We start from the raw sequence: 20,320 nt of genomic DNA, 5'->3' as shown, positions 1-20,320 counted from the left end.
TGGGATGAAGAAATGAGGAGGTGAAGGTAGAGGAACAGAAGGGATGAGCTTTAAATTATTTAAAAAAAAGGACATGTTCTCTACTCACCCCTTGCGCATCAGCTCAAACACTGTCAGAAAAAAAGAGAGAGATAGAAATATGAACACATGAAACCAAAGAACGCATTGACTCATTCATGCAGGTTTGACCACTGCCGCTTCATTGTCAATAACACTAAATGTGCCACATTAAGCATGTACAGAGTTTGACGTGTCCCACTAACAGGCATGTTAACTGTGACCTGGCACTGCTGATGGAAGGTTTCTGCATAATGTGTGAGCCTTGGAGTGATGTGGAGGGAAGCCAGAAATGATCTGAATTATGAATAAGTTATATGAACACTTGTTGGTGGCATATGTGCCGAGTGCCAAAGGCTGCGAGAAGGCAGAAATAGGGTGAAAGGGAGAGAGAAAGGGGGATAAGATTTTGAAAAATAAAATATGGTCTGCATACCCATGTGAAGGTTGTCCTCTGCAGGATCATCCAGAACCTGCAACATTAACATAACCGTCATGAACGGAGACTTTCTAGTAACAGTACAAGTGGGTGTGAACTTCTTTTCTTTTTTCAGTGTATTATTTATTTCCTTTAACTTGCTGAAAGCAGTTTGCAAAAATGGTTTTACAAATGCAACCACAGAAATGAGACACACACACAAAAGGATGTAGAGGTATAATGCAATCAAAATAACATGTAAAAACCATAAAAATTCATAATAAAAACAAAAACAAAAAGCTGCATAATTAGATAACATTCATTCTGGTCATTTCATGGGCCTAAGACATGATTTCTAATAAGTCGGTGCCATTTTTTTCAGTTTATAGGCAATTTTTACCATCTCATACACTGCCTTCAACCTCTCTAATACTTCCTGTCAAATTCTCCTCTAGAAGGTGGATCCTCGCTAATCTGTAACCAAAAGAATATTTAATACGTATGATTGTCTACAATCTCCGTGGATTACTCCCAGTACTGCTGTTTTAGGGTTCATTTGCAAAGTTCTTAAGCTTGGGACACGACCAAAAAACATGCAGGCAGATTGTTTGTTCCTCCAGTAGTCTCCTGCTCCTACGGATTTATTTCCTGTTAAAAAATACCTGTTGATAATTTTCCAATTTTCCATATTCTTTTTGCATGTTTTTTGCATTGGTAATGACACATATTTTTTGTCATGTTCTCAGACTCCCATTTATCTTTCATTTGCATACTGTCTTGTGTCATACTGGCAATAGCTTGATATAATTTTGTCGCTTATTTTTTATTAATTCCTCTATTCTGTTTATCAATTATGTATTCTTCAATAGGTGATGGTTGCCCTTGAAGTAAACATGATACTTCCTCACAGGAACATTCAAAAAGTTGACAGTTTGCATTCAGGGCCAAACATCGAAGAATTTAAAAGTCTCTCCTTCCTTGAAATGGACTAAAGCAGAGTTATAAATGAACTGTGATGACAGCAGCCTTGATATTTTAAAAACTGGTTGAAAACAACCTTTTGGCTTTTCTTTGTGCTCATGTGAAAGCTGCTCAGAATTCTTCACAGTTAGGACAGTTCCGCAACAATTTGTGCAAATCCGCAACTTTGCAGTCGATGGTTGGCTGTGTTAATGAAAACAGGTGTTCCCACTGGACTGCAAAGCCCATGCTTTGCTCTGCAAGACAATCGCTCACAGCTCCAACAAACCACAGGACGCATGCATCTGTTTAAATACAACATCCTGGTGAATGTAAATGACCACAGTGAAGGTAAATGTCTGTCAGGGACACACAATACTGGAAAAACAAGGGCAGGAAATCACCTCTAAAGCAACAGGAACACTATTTACTCACGTCAATTTTAACAGGCTGTGAATCAGTCAATAGGTGAATGTTTGCTCATACTGTCACTTAAATAAACACTGTTCTTTTTGCATTGCACATTGTTTTTCTCTCTTTGTTCAGAGTAAAAGTACAAAAAGCTATAAACAGTAAATGAGCTGTTGTTGTGCTGAAAGTGCAAACCATTAGCAACCTAGTAATTTTATTTGTAGCTGTTGACTAATGCAGTGACTAAGACGCATTAAAAGGGTATGTTGATTTATAGGGAAATAGAAATAGAAAAGTGTTACTCTCATAACATCTGCATGACTTGGTGAATATTGGGGCAGTTATACTGTCTCTTCCCAGCCATCTGGGACAAATGGCCATATCATTTCCATCAGTTTTAATCTGTTCCACTTGGCGTGGGCTTTAATGTTTCAAAACGAGGGAAAAAAAAAAGTCTACCCATAATTAGATGGACTGGACTGCAGTCTCACAGGAATCAGTTGGATACTCATAATGAATGTGATCCCGACCAGAGCACAGCACAAGTAAATGGATGAACAGAGAGAGAGAGAGAGAGAAAGAGAGTGAAAGAGAGAGAGAGGCCACATATGCCCATTATGAGAGTGAGAGCGAGGGCGGACAAAGCGGGGAAGAGATGAGTGTGTGTGTGTGTGTGTTCACTGCTTGAGTGAGCACACAGGAGCAGAAGTACTTGACTTTTACTTAGAAACTAAAACTTTCTTAAAAACTAAACATATTTCTGGCACACTCTACACCCAAGCAGGCCAGACAGTTTTCCTACCGGCTGACTCCCTGAGCTTAACTCTCAACCATGGTGGCGGTGCCCCCGCCATCTGGCCAAGATTGAAAAACACTCTGATGATATCGCGGGAGCGGCGGGCATCTTGAGTCACGTCTTCCAAATCGGCTCTCATCTTTCATAAACAACCGCCTCTGTAGAGACTGAAAGTCTATCCATCTTCAAAATTTCACAACTCAGTTTGCCAGCGTTGGCTGTTGAGAATAAAAGAGTCCGTTTGTCAGGTGGAAGCTTTGCTTTCTCCAGAATATGTCACCTAAAAATCCTGAAGGTCCAGCAACAGAAGTGTGATAGATGTGCTGGAGGCTAAGCCTATCTCATTTCTCCCACCTGTTTCCTGGCAGCACAGAGTTTATCCAGCTTTTTGGTCTGACAGAAACTGATGTGACATAAATACAAAGCATGAGTCAGGGTATACAGCAAGAAAGGTTATCTGGAGACAACGCTGTGAGGGATAATCCTGACCACAATGAATTTAAAACCTGTTGTGGATGTCCACATGATGCTATCAGAGAGCCAGTTATGATGTGACACATATATCTACTGCAAGATACCATTCTTCTTCATTTAACTCCAAAGATCAACAAAAAAAGTTAAATGGAAAATAAAGTGTGGAAACACTGTCTATTGAAGAGGATGTATGTATACGGCGATTCATATGACAAGAACGAGAGTCCTCTCACAAGCTAGTGGCTCTGTGAGGCTGTGCGTTAAGCTAAATGCTAACGTCAGCATGCTAACATGCTCACAATGACCATGCTTATGTTTATGCTGATGTTTAGCAGGCAGAATGTTTACTTTGTTCACCATTTTAGTAAAGTGTGTTAGCATGCTAACATTTGCTAATTAGCACTAAATACAAAGTACAGCTAATGGAAATGTCATTTGTTTTGCAGTTATTTTGTCAGAAACCAAAATATCAGACAAATTAAAATTTTGGCCTGATATGGTGCAAGATGAAAAATCCTGGGGTCACCAAATTTATTAGAATTCATCCTGAGGGGAATATGAGCTTTCCAATTGCTGCAGAGGCTTTTTTCATTAAAAACTACAAATTGTCAAACTCATGGTGGAGCAAGAAGAAAAGTTAGGGGATCACCAAAGTCTTTTCAATGCATCCTCTGGACAACATGGATTGCTATACCAAATTTCAAGAAAATTCAGTTGTTGGGACATTTCACTTCAAAGTAAAAATGTGAACCTAATAGTACGCTAGAGAATAAGTCAGGGGATCATTAAAGTCAGCATATTTCATCCTTTGGGGATCATGAATATCTGTAAAAATTTTCATGGTAATCCATCCAATAGCTGTTGAGCTATTTTAGTCTTTTCCATTATAAAATGTTTATTCAGAGAACCCTCATTGAACTCTAATGAGGTTAACATTGATTGCTGCCCAAACTGGCCAGATTCCAGGATCACTTCATTTGTGAGTGTAATAGTCACTGATGAACTGGCTGGATTCTGAATACAAAAGCAGCAACTACCTTTTTGTGTTCGAAAATAGCTATGAGACAGAAAACAACTCTCACCTCCACCAGCTTAACAATGTTGACATGGTCCAGTTTTTTAAGGATGGCAATCTCTTGGTAGACCCTTTCCAGGGGTCCTAAGATTTTGGGCTGCTCTCCTTGGGCTGCCTTGGGTCCTCTTGGGGGCGGACGACCTGCAGACCACCACACAAACCACATACCATTTGAATAATGGATTCATTTAATCATGATTAGACTTGACAAGGAGTCAGGTACAGATTTTTCTCTATGTTATAATGTGAGCAACGAGAAAATTCCAGTTTTAAAAACTTGAAGGCATTCCAACTACAATTATTTTTAGACAAATGGCAGAGTGCCTGCACTGACATAAGAAAATATTTCACAGTTGAAAATTACTACTCTCAGTATCTGGGGCATTGAAGATGAGTTTTAAACCTGTTTTAAATGAGTGTCAGGGACACTGAGAATAAATGGGCTAATGATGTCATCACGGTTATCCCGACTTGGGCTTGAGACTTCACATTTTTAACAGAAAGTCTGCATTACAAACTGGGGGTGTGAGGTTTGTTAGAAGTAGGCTATTGGGTTGCATTATTGGGGTTTTTTTTTTTACGTAAGAGTATCTTGACCTCTGCTGCATCCACTTTGAACACCCCCCCCCCCCCAACTTTATGCAATACTGAAGTGCAATACTAAATTGTGATCACTATTTTGAGAACTGTTTCCCTTCACATTATGAATAATTCTGCAATGCCCCTGCAATCTGGCAAAGAGGATTTCACTTCTTTGTAGCTCTGGTAGCTGTCTCACACTGCTTTGAAAAGTCACACATCAATGTGAGACTTCTTTTGTAATATGGCACACTTTCACAGCAGTGTTTGTAACTGTGGCTGTGTTACTCCAGAGGTCTTTGTAAACACTGACACAGACAGTGCTGTGCATGAGTGTCTGCAGGGTCATCTCTTACCTGCTTTGCTTTGTTTCGTGGAATTTTAGTTGTGGTTGTTCTTTTATGATCTGATCTCTGATCGTTGATAAGTTAAATCTGGATAGACGCATTTTTCTCAGGTTTCTCGTTTAACGGAATAGAATCGGATAGAAATAATAATAGAATAGAATAAATTAGGACTTACGTGGAAAACCACACTGCTTCATTAATTTCTTCTTGGACACCACTTTCATGGCCTAGGAAAGTAGAAAGTAATTTAAGTCACATAGCGTGAACACATACAGGTAACAGTAAAGATAAGTCAAAAGAAACATTCATCAGTTCAGAAATAATAACCTATGTGAACATCAAAAATAAAATAAAACAACTGGTTTATATGCAACATGAATGTACATGTAAACCATCTCAAAGCAGAGCACTTTATCATCAAATAATACAATAAAACACATTGAAGATTTAACTAGAACCATCATTGCTGATACAACTTACAGCTGTGTCCTAACATGTGCCCACATCAAAGTGGTTTGTTATCTATGTTATTATCACTTGTGAAAGCTCAAGGGAGCATCTGAATAGATAGGTCTGAGGCAACTGAATCTTTTGTGGAAAAGAGACTCTATTGCTTTCTCAAGGACAACTGTGTGTGTGTGTGTGTGTGTGTGTGTGTGTGTGTGTGTGTGTGTGTATGTGTGTGTATAAGGGGGACCAACTCAAAGTTGTAATGATGTCTCTTATGCAAAGGGAGGAGAGAGTGTAAATAACATTAACTGCATATTAGACATTTCTGAAAATCACCAAAACTAATATTCTGTCAACATGACTTCCCTCATTATTAATTCATGGTAAGCTGGGACATTTTTTGGTGATGTACAGCTCAGTAGTTTCGTTTAACTGTGGTCGCCATGGCTATGACTGTGCAGAAACTAGGTTTGGCAAAAAAGCAGTTCCTCCCTGGAACACAGTTTCCATGGTGTACTGTCTGTGTGTGTATGTATGTGTACTTGTGGGATGGTGGTTAGTGTGGGGAAATAAAGCGTCTCTCAGCCACACAGTGATCAGATAGTTAAAAATTGTCCAGTAACATTCAGATTTATTGCAGTTTTCCGTTGCAGGGCTACAAGCACTTGACAGTAACATTAATCATGACCATGCTCTATGTTTGGAGTTCATTAAACTGTCTAGGATTGGTGGTGGAGCTCCAGTAAATAGCTGCCATCTCAAAAGCCAAATTCTCACTTTGTAGGTAGGTGTAGGTGTATCATTGCAGTTTTACTCACAGTTAATGGATTTGACTAAATATAAAACTGGGAAAGACTTTGGTAATAACTGTGGACACTGTGTAAAAGATACAGTCAAAAGGTAAAGTTGTGATTATGCGGTACTGGTGAGTGGCGTGTGATGTTGATCAAAGGCAGGCAAAAACACGAAAGCCGCAAACATATTTTGCAGGAGGTGGAACTGAATTCTTCAGCACTCTAATCTGTAGACTAACACGTCTAGTTAGGAACATGCATCATGTAAACATGATATCGACTGATGTAATTAAGGTACCTCTACCTAATACTGAGGACCTCAATTTTGGGTAAAAATCATAGCCTGTATATGAAAGATAAAAATGCTGGCGTTTAGTGGAAAACACAGCACGTACTCTTTTGTGCCTTACAATTAAGCACTATCTTAACACCTTATGTGAAAGCTTTGCTTCACAGTTACATGTGCCTGGGTTTTGTTTACTATATATGGTGATGATGATTCTCTGAGTATTAATCTTTATCTGAAAATCTGGGTTCAGAACCATCTGAGAAGGGGCGGGAAATGTCAAGATATGATAAGAAACATGTTTGCTTTTCCTGGGTGTGTGTTTTTGTGTAGACTGCTGTATAAAAACTAGACCAAACAGAGAGGCTCTTGCTCTCAGCCTAAGGCATATTTTGTTACAGGCTGAAGCCCATTTGCAAGTGTTTTGAATAAATAACACAGAAAGACATTCTCTCTTTGTGAGTCTCTTATTGAATAGAAAATCGCCACTACAGGCGCTACCGTTAACGTGGACATATCATGAACATTTCCAGGTCCATCTTTTTATTCTGGGGCTATGCTGGAATATCTTTGCATGATTTACAGTTCAACAATTCTTTATTTATCTTACACTTGCTCTTTATGCAGCCACTCAGTTCAGCCTCTGCCTGAAACAGGCTGTTTTAGCAGCTTTGAAGGCTATGTAAACAAACCATGCAACAAACAATAGTAGTAGAATTTCACTTCTTTTTCCTATTCTTGACTCAAAATGGAAACTTCTCAAATATATCCATACATGTTCGAGCCTGAATCTGATCTGAAATCTGCAACTGGACAACCTGTGGAACAACCTTAGCAACAACCTTAGCAACAAAGGCTACAGGACAGATGGCCATTTGTGGGCGAACAATCTGACGTCATCATGAGGAGGAAGGAGAGGTAACGTTACAAACATTGTGTTCAGAGCAGACTGAAGCTCTGGCTTTTGACTAGCAGGATGTGTTTTACATCCATTCACCTCAAGTTTTGGAACTTTGACCATGTTAACATCCAACATCATAACGGTATAAAATAACTGAAAAAAAAAAAAAGCATGATATGTCCCCTTTAAGAATTCACTTTCGGTAAATGTGGCAACAGCAGTGATTATTTGTGGTAACAGGAAGTGCAGTTTTATACTAACACTCGTTGAACGGCTAAAGTGAAACTGCTGTATCAATTTATAATGCAGCCAAACAAACTCACATTGTTTTCATGAAGAAGTAATTCAATAATCATTGCTGAGCATGGTGCCAGTAGTTTTCCAAATAACAGGAGGACACAGTAAGAAAAGTTAGTTATCTTGGTGAGGAGTTAATGGTGTGCAGCCTGTTGCCTTCAACTCTTCAACGCTTCATATTCAATACTCCCTGCAATATCTAAAACTGATACATTGTCAAAAAAAAGCCAAAATGACATCTTTTGTTGTTTCGTTTTGTCATGATGAACAATTGCTGTCAGTGGTAACCTCAAGAAAAAAAATACATTGCGTTTCCTGTGACTGCTACAGCGTTTCACCAGTTGAATGCTTTCAGTGTGAACTAGCAGCAGCAATAACCACAGCTCTGATATGGCTGTAGGAGAGTGAACATTAAACTGTGAAGCTGATATCAATGAGATAAAATTGAATTTTTTACATTTTACATTACAAATAAAGTTACATACAATAACGCTGGATTACATGCATGCATCGTTTCCTGTGAGTCCCTTGCATGTAGGCAATTTGAATCCAATGCAGGATTGGTGGACTCTACTATAATGAAAACTACAACATAATGAGGTAATTACATAATGTACGTACACTGAGTGGCTATTGCTGAAAAAATGTCAACCATAAACATTATAAAAAACAGGGGCTTGATTTCATGAAAATTATAGCTTTAAAGGTCTTTCTATTCCAGCTTATATTGCGATTTAGTGGACGATATTACCAAACTAATTTGGAATTAATCAATCTAATTGCAGCACAGTAAACCTGGGGTTTTTGGGGCCCCCGACAGTTTGGGGCTCTGGGACAGTTGCCCACTTTCTCCTGGAAGTGACTTGGAGAGACAGACACTCATTAAGCAAATGAAAGAGAAGTAAATATCCTGCTCTCTCTTCTCAGAGCAAATATCTGCTAATAATTACCTCTTTCAAGTCGTCACTCCACCAATTTGAAATGTGTTTAGTGAATGCTGCGTGCCATTAGGCTTACTTAAGCCCCCTAAGGCTGATAAACTGCATCATCACAATTGGATGCCTGACAATCAAGTGGTGAGCTTGGTAATAATATGACACAGGATGCCACAACAAACACGTACACAATTTAGAGACCTTTAGTAATCTGCTGATGCGTTGGACAATAAAAACATGGTTCCAGCACTCGCTTGGAAATGACTTTCATGGTAATGGATAACATTGGTAAGAATTAGTCAACATATTATCATCATATTTTATTTTCATCACAAGCTTGTCAAGTCAAAAAAAAAACAAAACTCAGTGTATTTCTGAGAAGAGGCAGAGAAAAACCAATTAATTAAATCTTAGGTAGGTAATGTACTTTAGGAGCATTTTTTGTTATATTTGTTGAAATCATCTGTACATACTGACAGTAGTCAATAAACCAAATGCTGTGACTATAAAAAGAAATGAATCCAGTATGTGTGGCTGGTGAAGGCCTAAAAGAAGTCCGTCCAATCATTTCATTTGGCCTGAATGAAGTGACAGTTTGGAGGCCAGGCAAGCAGTGGGATACCGATGGACAGAAAGTGATGGGACTGCATGAATTGCAGAAGGAGAGAAGAAAAATACGAGAATATCAACAGAAAGCAGAGTGAAAAGCAACGTGCGATCATCAGACTATTGCCTGTAGTGCGGGGGAAAAAGCACATAATCTTAACAACAACGGCAGAGCGAGAGACTTTCAATGGAAGTGAACTCGGTTCCCAGAAGTGAAAAGCAGTGAAAGATTTTTATGCATCACGGAGCTTGTCGCTCTAGGACTCAGTTTGGAGCTACGGGTCCAGGTCTGGCTCTTTGACAGACTGGTGACTGAGGTGGTTTTAGAGACAGACAATGAAAGAGACGCAACATCATCATCATCATTTTGTGGTGGACTTCAAACAGGTGAGAGACGGTCCTGTTTACCGTTGACTGTTTGCTAAAGGTTGTGCCTTGAGAGGAAGTTGAGTGTATGTGAGTGAATGCAGTAGTACACACTGTTGAGCTGCGTGCACGTATGAAGCGTGTGCATATGCCCATGCTCATCTGGTGGGAGGGGCTTACGACAGAGAGCAGAGGGGGCTTTTTTTTTTTTTTTTTGCCTTTTCCAGAACACTACCTACCCCAGTTTCAAAAGCTACAGCTTAATATAAAAACAAAATAATCCCAAAACTGTCATTTCTTTTTCACAAACCTTCACTGCCTTGTTATATTTTTTTTTAAAATACAAACCCTCAAGGATTTTCAAGCCTATAGGAATCAAGTAAACACAGATGAACTACTGGAGCACATTGTCTCTACTGTGCAGTATCTGTGTGTGTGTGTGTGTGTGTGGGCTAAAGCTGTGGAGGCAAAAATCCAATCCGTTCTGTGTGAAACCAACTCAAATTGCCAGGAAACAGAATCACCCTACCATGCCGTCATTACTCATCTCCTCCTCTCTTGATTCCTGTCATTGTTATTTCAGATAAGTCTGTCATTTGAGCCAAGCTGCAATAACCCGCAGTCTGTCCCGGCAGCTAACATTTTCTATCAGTGGCAACAATCAGCATCAAATACGAGCACAACATCTCAGGCTTCAGACTGGATGATTCTAACAAAATAAAAACATCTTTAAGGCTCAATTTTCTCCTGGGTTCGTTTATACTGCAACACCGTCTCCTAGAAAATAGGCCCATATACTACTAATATGTTTTGCAAATTATGTTCAAAATGTTTTTTTGAACTTTTACTCTAGTTTGGGAATTGCTAAATTTATTTACTGCATGCTACTTGTAGGAACGTGGTCACGGTGGATGGTGGGTGTAAAAAGCACAGGACTTTGAAGCCAGAGATCCGGGTTTGCATACTGAGTCTTTTGTGTGGTTTAAGCAACAAAAGCACTTTGATTAAAGGAGAACTCCAGCAATTTAGTACTGCATTTCCATTACATTGGGGCTTTCACAATCCCTAGTACGGGTCATAGTCCAAAAATGTTAGAACCTACTGTATGACTCCCATAATACTTGATAGCATCATTTGTTAGACCACCATATGTCTCCTAAATACCCACTTCTTTCAAACCCTGCACTTCCAGTTTGTAACGCAGCCTTTCTCTTAACTATTTGAAGTTTTAAAACACAAGCTGAGATAACCCTGATGCCCTTTTAAGGTCGGGGAAAGTTTAGGTTAAATGTGAATAAAGTGAACACCATGTGTGTCATGCCTCAAAATTACTTACTCTTTCCCAACCTTAAGCAAGTGCTGTGAGTGATTAAACATAACTAGAAAAAAAGTCTTCTTATGCTTTAATTGCTACAAAAAAATTGTCGATTAATTGAGTAGTCCAATGTCAGAAATTTTATTGGCAACTATTATGATAATCAATAAATTGTTTAAGCCATTTTTTAAGCAAAAATGTCTGTATTTTCTTAGTTCCAGCTTCTCCAATGTGAGGATTTGCTTGTTTTCTCTGTTTTATTTAATTGTAAACTGAATATCTTTGGGTTTCAGACTGTTGGTTGATCAAAATAAGACATCTGATGACATGCGATGGGAATTTTTCACTTTTTTCTGACATTTTATAGACCAAACCATTATTTGATTTATTGAGGAAATATCTGCAGATTTATTTATAATGAAAATAATTAGTTAGTTGAAACCCAAGAGTATATCAAGAGTGGAAATTGCAGGGAAAAAAATGAAATATGTTGCAGATATATTCAGTATCAACATTTTGTGACTTACCAGATATGTTAATTAATGTTTCCTCATTATGTTGATAAAACGCAATCCTGGTGGAATTTCTTACAAAACACACATGCTGTTGCAAATTAGTAGTAGGCATATATAAATGTAACTTATTTTTGCAAGGGTGGAAAGGGGGGCAAATATACACACTTTTGTTTTGTATCACTAGTGCAGTGCCCGTTTAAAAGTTCCTGTTCAGAATGGGCCGACTGCTTGTCCTCCGGCCACTACTTCAACGCATAGAAAAATGAATTCAGTTGATTTGAGGTATGAATGAGTATATACACCAACAACATGAAAGAAACTAACATTCTGTTATACACAGATGATATAAAGTACACTAATAGTTATAATATAGTAATAATAATAATAGTAACAAATGTTATTTTCTCATTTTAAGTAAAATAAGGGCTACATTTAAAAATCATATTAAGCTCTTATATTGTTTATTTTCTGTGCCTTTGGTTCAGATTTGAGTATGTTTGCTCCAAAGATTTATGCTTTGTCTATAGCAGTGCTTCACACAAGACAACCTGGTTTTGAACTGCCCATGGGAAGTATTTCCTTCCTTTTTTTCCGTGTCCATAATTGTGTTTTGGGATCTGAGTGATTGCAAAACACAGGTGACCTACGATCAACCATGTACCTGAATGCCTCTTGTGTAGACACAACGTTGCATGTGATGCTGCTGATCTGCTAAACATGCATAACTACAGTCATTGTGTATTGGTCTCTGACCACTTCTGAAACATGGGTGACCTAAGCTCAGCAATGTACCTGTGTAGTCACTTGCTGCTGCTGATCTGCTAAATGTGCTGCTCTCACTCATGTCGCACCTCATCTCTGGTCTCTCCCTGACATGCTTGGAAGCTCTTCCCTCCCCCTGCGCAGAGCAAAGTGGCTCATTGATTGTCATTATTCCACTCTAGAAGGAAAGTTTAAATAACACTCCCTTGTTATAATATTTCAATCATCTTATAGGGCTCACATGTGTCCTTACATAAACTCCTGGTGTTTACCATTCTGGTATTCTATCGGCAAATTTACAAGCTCTCATTTGAATATTGGACTGTGTTTAGCTCTGAGCTTCCACTGGCTCCAGTTCAAAAGTACATCTTAAACCCATCCAAAGTTGGCAGCTTAACTCTATGTGACTCATCCAAACACTTTCCATTGTTGTTACTGTACAGGACAGCTTAGTTATGTTAAAACATCCACCAGCTTACAGTTGGAGGGGCTGAGGTTGCTTTTACAGGAACAAATCACCTTGATGGAAACATCTAAAATGACCTCATCTCAGCGGGCAAGCTCATATCCAGATTCCCCCTCGTGAACAAACGTCAAAGCAGCTACCTGATACACAAAGCAACAGCAGTGCTGCTTTGAAGATAGATAAAGTCTTAGATGCACTTTTAAGTGGCAGTAGAAGCCACTTCAGTTTCCAGGTTTCTTCCAGGACAACTGATGCAATTGGAGTGGATGAAACTCACAGCTAGGCACTGAGGTGGAAGAGTAGGGGAAAAAAAAAAAAAAAATCAATAGCACTGGGGAGATCATGTAGAGCTCTTCTGTCTAGATAATACAGGCTGAGCGGCTTGATGAAAGCTCAAAGGAGAAGTGTGGCTGTGTGGCAGAGGGACTGAATTTCAGCTGTAAATCAGAAAGAAACATCAAGTTGCTGAGATGTAAAATGAGCGCACTGACTTACATAGTGTTTGTCATCATCCTCGTTGTAGGCAAGTTTGACCACACCGTAGGAGCCCTGCAACACAACAATATTCATTTCAGTGTTTTACCCAGATTTTGTTGGTCAGAGCATTAAAACAAATTAGATCATCACAAAACTGGTTCTGACATGAAGAGCGATTCCTCTAACATTCCTAGAGCGTCACTTTGAGAACAGACAGCAGCACAATACTGACAGAGTGTTTTGAAGACAGCACCGTTTTCATTCAAAAACAACATTTCTGTTTTTTGGCAACACACAATGGCTCCTCCCACACACATTGCCCCAGGATGTGTGTTCACCACCATAGTCTGTTTTTCCCTTGATTTATTCTCTGGTGAGTGCAAACCAGTAACATTGCTGCTTGAAAAGCTGATCAAACTGTTGTACTGTTTAGAACTGGAATTAAATAAAGTCAGTTATATAACTGTAGATGTCATGGAAAACAAAATTTGGATGGATGTCCTGGACATCCATAAATGACTCAGTATTTATTTGCTCTTAGAAGAAATGTTGCCTTGCGCAATTATTAGAAAGACATGGAGAGACAAAAATTCATTTAAGGGCTTTAGTCGACACACATACGAGTCTGAATCCTTCCAAATTTATGTGACAAAGTTTTACAAAATGTCACAACAAATGGCTCTGCTTTCAGATAAAAATCATCAAAATCATTTATGTATCCCATGAAGATAATTCTCTACACTGCTTTATGTTAACACCTTAGCATTCTTGCATGTTTTTTTGATAGACAAGGTTTGATTGCACCTTTTCATTTATGACCACAAAATTTAGTATCCGCCCATATATATATATATATATCAATCTGATACTCCTTTCATCCTCTTTAAATCTACGAAGGTGTTTCATAAGCCCTTTTTGGCATTGTTGCATAAAATGATGTAGAATTATGTCTTTACAGAGTTTACCAGTTTTTTTTACATCCATTTATAGATTCCCCACGTTACCCACAAAACTGCTCATCTGCAAATGTCGCTTTTTTTTAAATGCAAAACTTGACAGTGTGCTGTCAGATTTCTGGAAAGTTTCTCTGTAAAGTTGAAAATATTGAAGCTTACTGCCCTTCGACACACTGCTGCAGACTTTGAATTTTACCACTTCACTTTTTATTTAACTCCTTACTTTTTATAATATTGAATCTGTGTTGTTGGCTGGTATCTAAACAATACCAACACTGTGAGGCATCTTTGTTTCGTTAGACAGGCTAGCATTGTGGCGCTCGGTATGGCAATGTTGGCCTGTTTGTCAGCCGGTCTGTTCATCAGTTTGGTCCAGACTGAAATATCTCAATATTTATTGGATGGATTGTCATCATATTTTGTGCAAACATTCATGTCCACCCCAGGATGCAATCACCTTAATAATTACTTAACTTTTCCTTTAGCACCATCATCAGGTCAACGTTTGTCCAAATCAAATTACATTCCCATCAGCCTTAGCTGCACTTTGTGTTTTGTGCATGTTTGCATGCTAACACGCTAAGCTAAGATGGTGAAGATGATAAACATTACCTGCTAAAGGTCAGCATGTTAGCATTGTCATTGTTTGTATTTAACTTAAAGCACCACTGTGCTTCAGTGAGCCGCTAGCATGGCTGTCTTGTTTGATATTTAGTTTGTATTTACATATTTCTAGAAAAGGAGACTTTGAGCAACTACAAAAGAAGAAATAAGATATGAAATAACATTACAGGACTGTTTTGAACTAGGAGTGAAGTGTGTAGAGCTAAAACTGACTCAGTGGGAGAACAGGTGGTGTTCACCTGAATGGTCCCAAGTACAAAACCTCCGCATCATAAGATATCTCACTTGTAAAATTCTCACACGTCTTTTAGTGTGCACATGTTGTGAATGATTTTGGTGTCTATTTTCCATTTAAGGCGTAAATTGAGCAAAGGGACAATCTTCATCTCTGAGTTGCTTCCCAAACCACTCGAAATTGAACAGAGGCAAATGGCAGAAAAGCCGACAAACTCACCTTTCCAATCTCACTCTTTAGCTTATACTGGTTCAACTGGATACAGTCCTGTGAGGGGGACAGAAAAGATGAAGACATGAACTGCTAAACGTAAACATGATGAGCGCTTTCATCATCTAAAGCAAAGAGAAACAGGACCGTCTTCATCGCAGGAACAAAATGTTCCCAATGTGTGTGTGCATGTATGTGTGTTGAAAGTCATTTATTTCTGAGATGTAGGTAGCGATGCAGTCTGTAGTTTCTGTTTACTGTCTGCAAGTCCATTAGAGTGCTACTGCTTAAATGGCTGATTTGCAGTTCCATAGCAACCACTGCTACAGCACGGAGTCAGCCAGGGGCACAGCCGAGCAGAGCAGACCACAGCAGGACAGAGATGCAAGGGGAGGGGATGCGGATGGAGGAGGGGGGCAAGAGGAGAGTTTGGTGGTGGTGGGGAGCATTTCAGCATTTCACGGGGGTGGGTTGAGGGGGGAGGTGGGGTGTGCACGGACAGCAAAGTCAATGAGCAGTAAGTGAGCAGTGATATGAGTGTGAAAGAGAACGAGATGGAGCTGTGGAGAAAATGGATTGAAAGCGGTTCCCTCTTAACAGTTCTGTGTGTGTGTTTGTGTGTGGGGTGTGTGTGTGGGGGGGGTGGGGGGTAGGACTGAAAGTACAGCACCAACTCACAGTGGTAGGGCAGGACTTTACTCGCCATCAGGCAAGGTATTTTAGAAAATGTGGTATTATATATCAGGTTACATAACATGCTGGTTATGTAGCTTGTACTGAGCATTACTGTTGGTGCTGCAGGAGATGTGAGGATTGGAGGGTTATGCACTGTCGGGTATGATGGTGTGAAGTACTGTGGGCAGGGATTATGACAAAGGGTGAGAGATGGAAAGAATAGACGATGTGGATATGATAGGTGCAGTAAGCAGCACTACTTTGAAAAGGATTGCTTTGATTGGTCGTGGAGAGATAAAGAGAGGAAGAAAATAGGGCGGTGAAGGATAAAAGGGAAGGCAAATGAGGGGAACTCAAAGAAAAGAGCAGTAGGAGGGATTGTCTGAGAGGACTTCCATTGGGTTCACAGTTTGCTGGCACATGCTCAGTGAGCACTGCACTGCAGTTAATACTCTGTCAAGGCTGATGGATAAAGAGAGAAAGCAGAAAGCCTTAAATACATCTGCCACACACGCACACGTACGCACACACGAGTCCAACTCAAATGCTTTGCTCGGCCACAATAAATCTTTAGAGGAATTTTTTTGGTCACACTGTCACGTTTGGCTATTGCTCAGTATGCAACGCACACATCTCTCCTCTCTCCTGTTTCCCTTCACATCTGTACACTCACTTTATCCTCTATTCTGTTCCAAACTCTCCACATCATTAGTCAACACCCAATCAATATCACTGCATGACAGATAGATCACTACCACTGTGCCATTCAAAATCAATGTCTGTGCATTTGATTGTTATGATGAATTATGTGCATGCCTAATGTACCTGCCTGCCTGAGGAAGGATGTAATGAAAACTGAACTTGTGCTTGATGGTATTTAAACCCTGGAAGTGTAAAATAATTTCCTCAAAACTTGTCATTTTAAAATGCATTTTGATAGAATGGTATAAAAGCTGTGGCAACATGATAGAATGGCAGTAGAGGAGGAAGACCACTGCTGTACTTGACAAGAATCAAGAAGAACCACATCATTTACTGTACTAATGTACTGTGAAGACGACTAGACGCTAACATTCAGTTTTGCTCAAGGACTGGCCAATATTACTCATTTTCATTCTTCTGCAGCTTGTATTAATACACAGTTAGTCAGATATAACAAATACAGTATAATGTACAAGGCTGTCCAATTTTCAGAGGCATTAATGCAAGCTTTAATAGCAGACACTCACAGTTCACTATCAGTTCACTGGTATATCAATTTAGAGTATCATCATGATGGTTTCTATTCCTTACTAACAAAGCAAGGAAAGGATTTCAGGTTAATCCATTTTTGTGTAAGAGCCTGCAAAGGAGATGCAGGCTGTGAATGCAAAGTGGCTTTGAATACGAAAACAAACAGACTCATCAGTAAGGAGCTGTAAAAATCTATTTTGCAAAATTGCAGTGTGTCCTCAGCAAGTACAGCTCGATTAGTTAGTAAGGAAATGTTCTGGTTCTTGAGTGAATTTAATTAGTACGTCTTGTTTCTAGGTCTGTGTGTAGCTGTCCCTTCATGTCCCTTCCCTTTCTTTTCCTGTCAGGCTGTGGGATTCTTCACGCTTGTCTGCGATGACTTCAATGTAGACGGTTTCTAAACTAGCACTATAAGAGGCTCAGACTTTCACCAGGTGCTCTGATATAGTTTCCTCTGTATTTCATCAATGGTATCTCAGTATTTAATCTTTATTTGCCCACTCTCTGCACATCTGAGCACACTCTAATGAAGATTCTTATCTTGTGAGGCCCTTCACAATAATTCCTTCATTTATTTCCTTGAAGGTTCATGGTGAGATCTCTCAGTAAAGGTCTCAGGTTCATCATTTTCATTTGATTCCCTGTGATTAATGGCTATATATTTTAACTTGACTTGATATCTTGTTTTGACACAAATCTTTACAGTATGCTCTTGAGTACAAATGCAAACATTCAACCATTTATTTAGGTAGTTTTCTCTGGATTTTCTTAATCCTTAATTTAAACAACAAAACAGTGATTGTGTCATAAAATTAATCCCACACTCCATGGTAAGAGGAAATTATAGACCCTATGTGTACAAAATAGAGTGATGGACAATAACAAATGTGATGAGAAAGTCATGAGTGAGAACCCAAAGAGTCTCACAGAGAAAAGAAAATAGAGGCTTATGTGCTTTGGTACAACCATTTGTGACAGTGTTATGCTGTTATGGATAATATAATGTGAAAGAGGTCACACAGTATTTTCCTGCGCAGCCTAGTTCGTTTAGGGCTACCCAAATTGTCTGGGAAGGACAATTTTTTGTCTATAATGAGGGTGGGGACATAACCTTCCCATCGTGGTAACTGCTGCTATATTAAGTAACAGCGAAGAAAGTCCTGTGTACCTGCCTGGACTGCAAAGAGGAACAAACTGAAATTCTACCTAGACAAACAAAAAAATATGTCAGCTACGGCTAAAAAACCCTCACTGCTCATTGCCTGGTACAGTATGTATTCCTCTCAGGCCATAAAAATGTCAAATGTCAAGAAAAGTTGCTGTCTCCCTCTCTCTCTATCTCTCTGCAGTGTGTTAAACTGAAGATCCAATGAGAGCAGAGAAATACAAGCAACATGAGTCCTTTTTATGGCTCAGTGCAAGAGCTGAAACTCCATTTTCAGATAGGAAAGGACACAGTGACAGGTCTGCGACTCTGTGGCAGCAATCTGTTAAATTCAGAGGGGTTCCACATCCTGGCGGATGTCATGAATTTTTAATGTTCACTCTGAATTGGAAAAAGTCAGAGGCAAATGGAGATTTGGGAGTCACCCACAGCCACATAATATTGTTAGTTTTCATGGGTTAGCACAAATAGACAGTTTATTTTTCCATGTTTTCAGCTGCATATTTTCTATGTGATATTTATTTAATGACATATTTGACAGTCATTTATAAGCTATCTGCATCTTCCACCACAGATATTGTCAATACCACTCTCATATCTGTATGCTAAATATGAAGCCAATGTGCAAGTACCTTTAAGTGCCACAGACGGCTGCTAGATGCTGGCTCCAACTGACTCCCATACAAAAAATGTCATCTTCTCTCTAGAAAGTAAATCATTTTTTTCAATGAGTCATTATGGTCTCAATTGCTAAATTAGGGCCCTCTAATAAGTGCTGGTGGTCCTTTTGGAAATTATTGCTCTGTTAATAAGATTTGAAGACTCTCTATTTCACAGTATACAGAGTTTTTAAATCTCACGTCGGGCGTAACATTCCAACACTGGTGGTTTGACCGTTAATCGTGTGGCTCTTCTAGACTTTCCATGTGTTATAGGACCGAATGGATCAGATTCTGATAATAAAATGACTCATTTCACAGGGGTTGTGTGATGCTCAAAACAATTTATCCACCGTTTTACAGCCGCAACAGTAGGTTACAGCCAGTGGTGTACTGGCCATCAGGCATACTGGGACAAATCCCAGTGGGCCAGTGGACCGTCAAAACATATCCATTTTTACCAGCCTTCGCTGTGTGCCTGTCATTCAAGGTGCACATGAGAGCGTGCTGCATGCCTGTGTCAGGCAATCACAGCCGAGCACCCCCGTTTACTCTTGCTGCCAGAACAGGAAGACAAAAGTCCTGCACTCCAGCTTTAAGTAGCTAACATTAGCCTAAGTGTGCAGAGCTTGGTGTTCTCAGTAAGCTAGGTTGGTTCTGAGGTAGCGGGACGTGTTTCCACAGCATGAAAGGCAACACCTTGCACTCTTTATCTGGAAGGTCCTGGCTCCAAACGGAAAAGATGGCGCCTGAACATAAATTGCAACTCTGGGCTTCATCCTGGCTCCAATACAAACCAACAGGTGGTGTCACACCTCGCTATGTCCATCTTTATCTACACGCCATGGAACAAACCAGATATAATTGATGAGCTTTAGAAGGTGGATTTTGTCACCTTCAGGAGGGCTAGCTGTTTCCAGTGTTTGTGCTAAGCTAAACTAAGCTAACGGTCTCTTGGCTATGGCTTCACATTTAGCATACAGACATGAAAGTGGTCTAACTTAAATATTTCCTAAAATGTACTAAACTATTCCTTTAAGGCGCCTCAGGCATGACTAACTAAATGCAAAAACTGCTTACCCCAAAACAACATTTTAGAGGATCTAAAAAGTTGATACCATACAAAGTAGATCACTCATACAATCATCACTTACACCCAAGTACTGTAAGGAAGCACAGTAAGCATCCAAGAGGCATCACATAGCTTTGATTGTTGTAATTGTTAAAATGTATCCTGAAATACTGATTCAACACCAAAGTGTATCAAGTTTTGATG

At 39.4% G+C, this 20,320-nt stretch overlaps 1 protein-coding gene across 3 annotated transcripts in view; it reads right to left on the bottom strand.

Annotated features, from left to right (window-relative positions):
• camkk1a (calcium/calmodulin-dependent protein kinase kinase 1, alpha a) overlaps positions 1-20,320 on the bottom strand; it is a 61,060-nt gene that overhangs the window by 18,040 nt on the left and 22,700 nt on the right. For all 3 annotated transcript variants that reach the window (XM_067607473.1, XM_067607471.1, XM_067607472.1), the window contains exons 3-8: positions 15,322-15,369; positions 13,306-13,359; positions 5,293-5,344; positions 4,199-4,332; positions 494-530; positions 89-110 (exon numbers count right to left, since the gene is read on the bottom strand). In XM_067607473.1, coding sequence (XP_067463574.1) covers positions 89-110; positions 494-530; positions 4,199-4,332; positions 5,293-5,344; positions 13,306-13,359; positions 15,322-15,369 — 347 coding nt within the window. The remainder of the gene's footprint in view (positions 1-88; positions 111-493; positions 531-4,198; positions 4,333-5,292; positions 5,345-13,305; positions 13,360-15,321; positions 15,370-20,320) is intronic.

Source organism: Thunnus thynnus, chromosome 13 (genome assembly GCF_963924715.1).
Source record: "Thunnus thynnus chromosome 13, fThuThy2.1, whole genome shotgun sequence".
Classification (NCBI taxonomy): Eukaryota; Metazoa; Chordata; class Actinopteri; order Scombriformes; family Scombridae; genus Thunnus; species Thunnus thynnus.
This window is presented reverse-complemented; position numbering and strand designations above follow the sequence as displayed.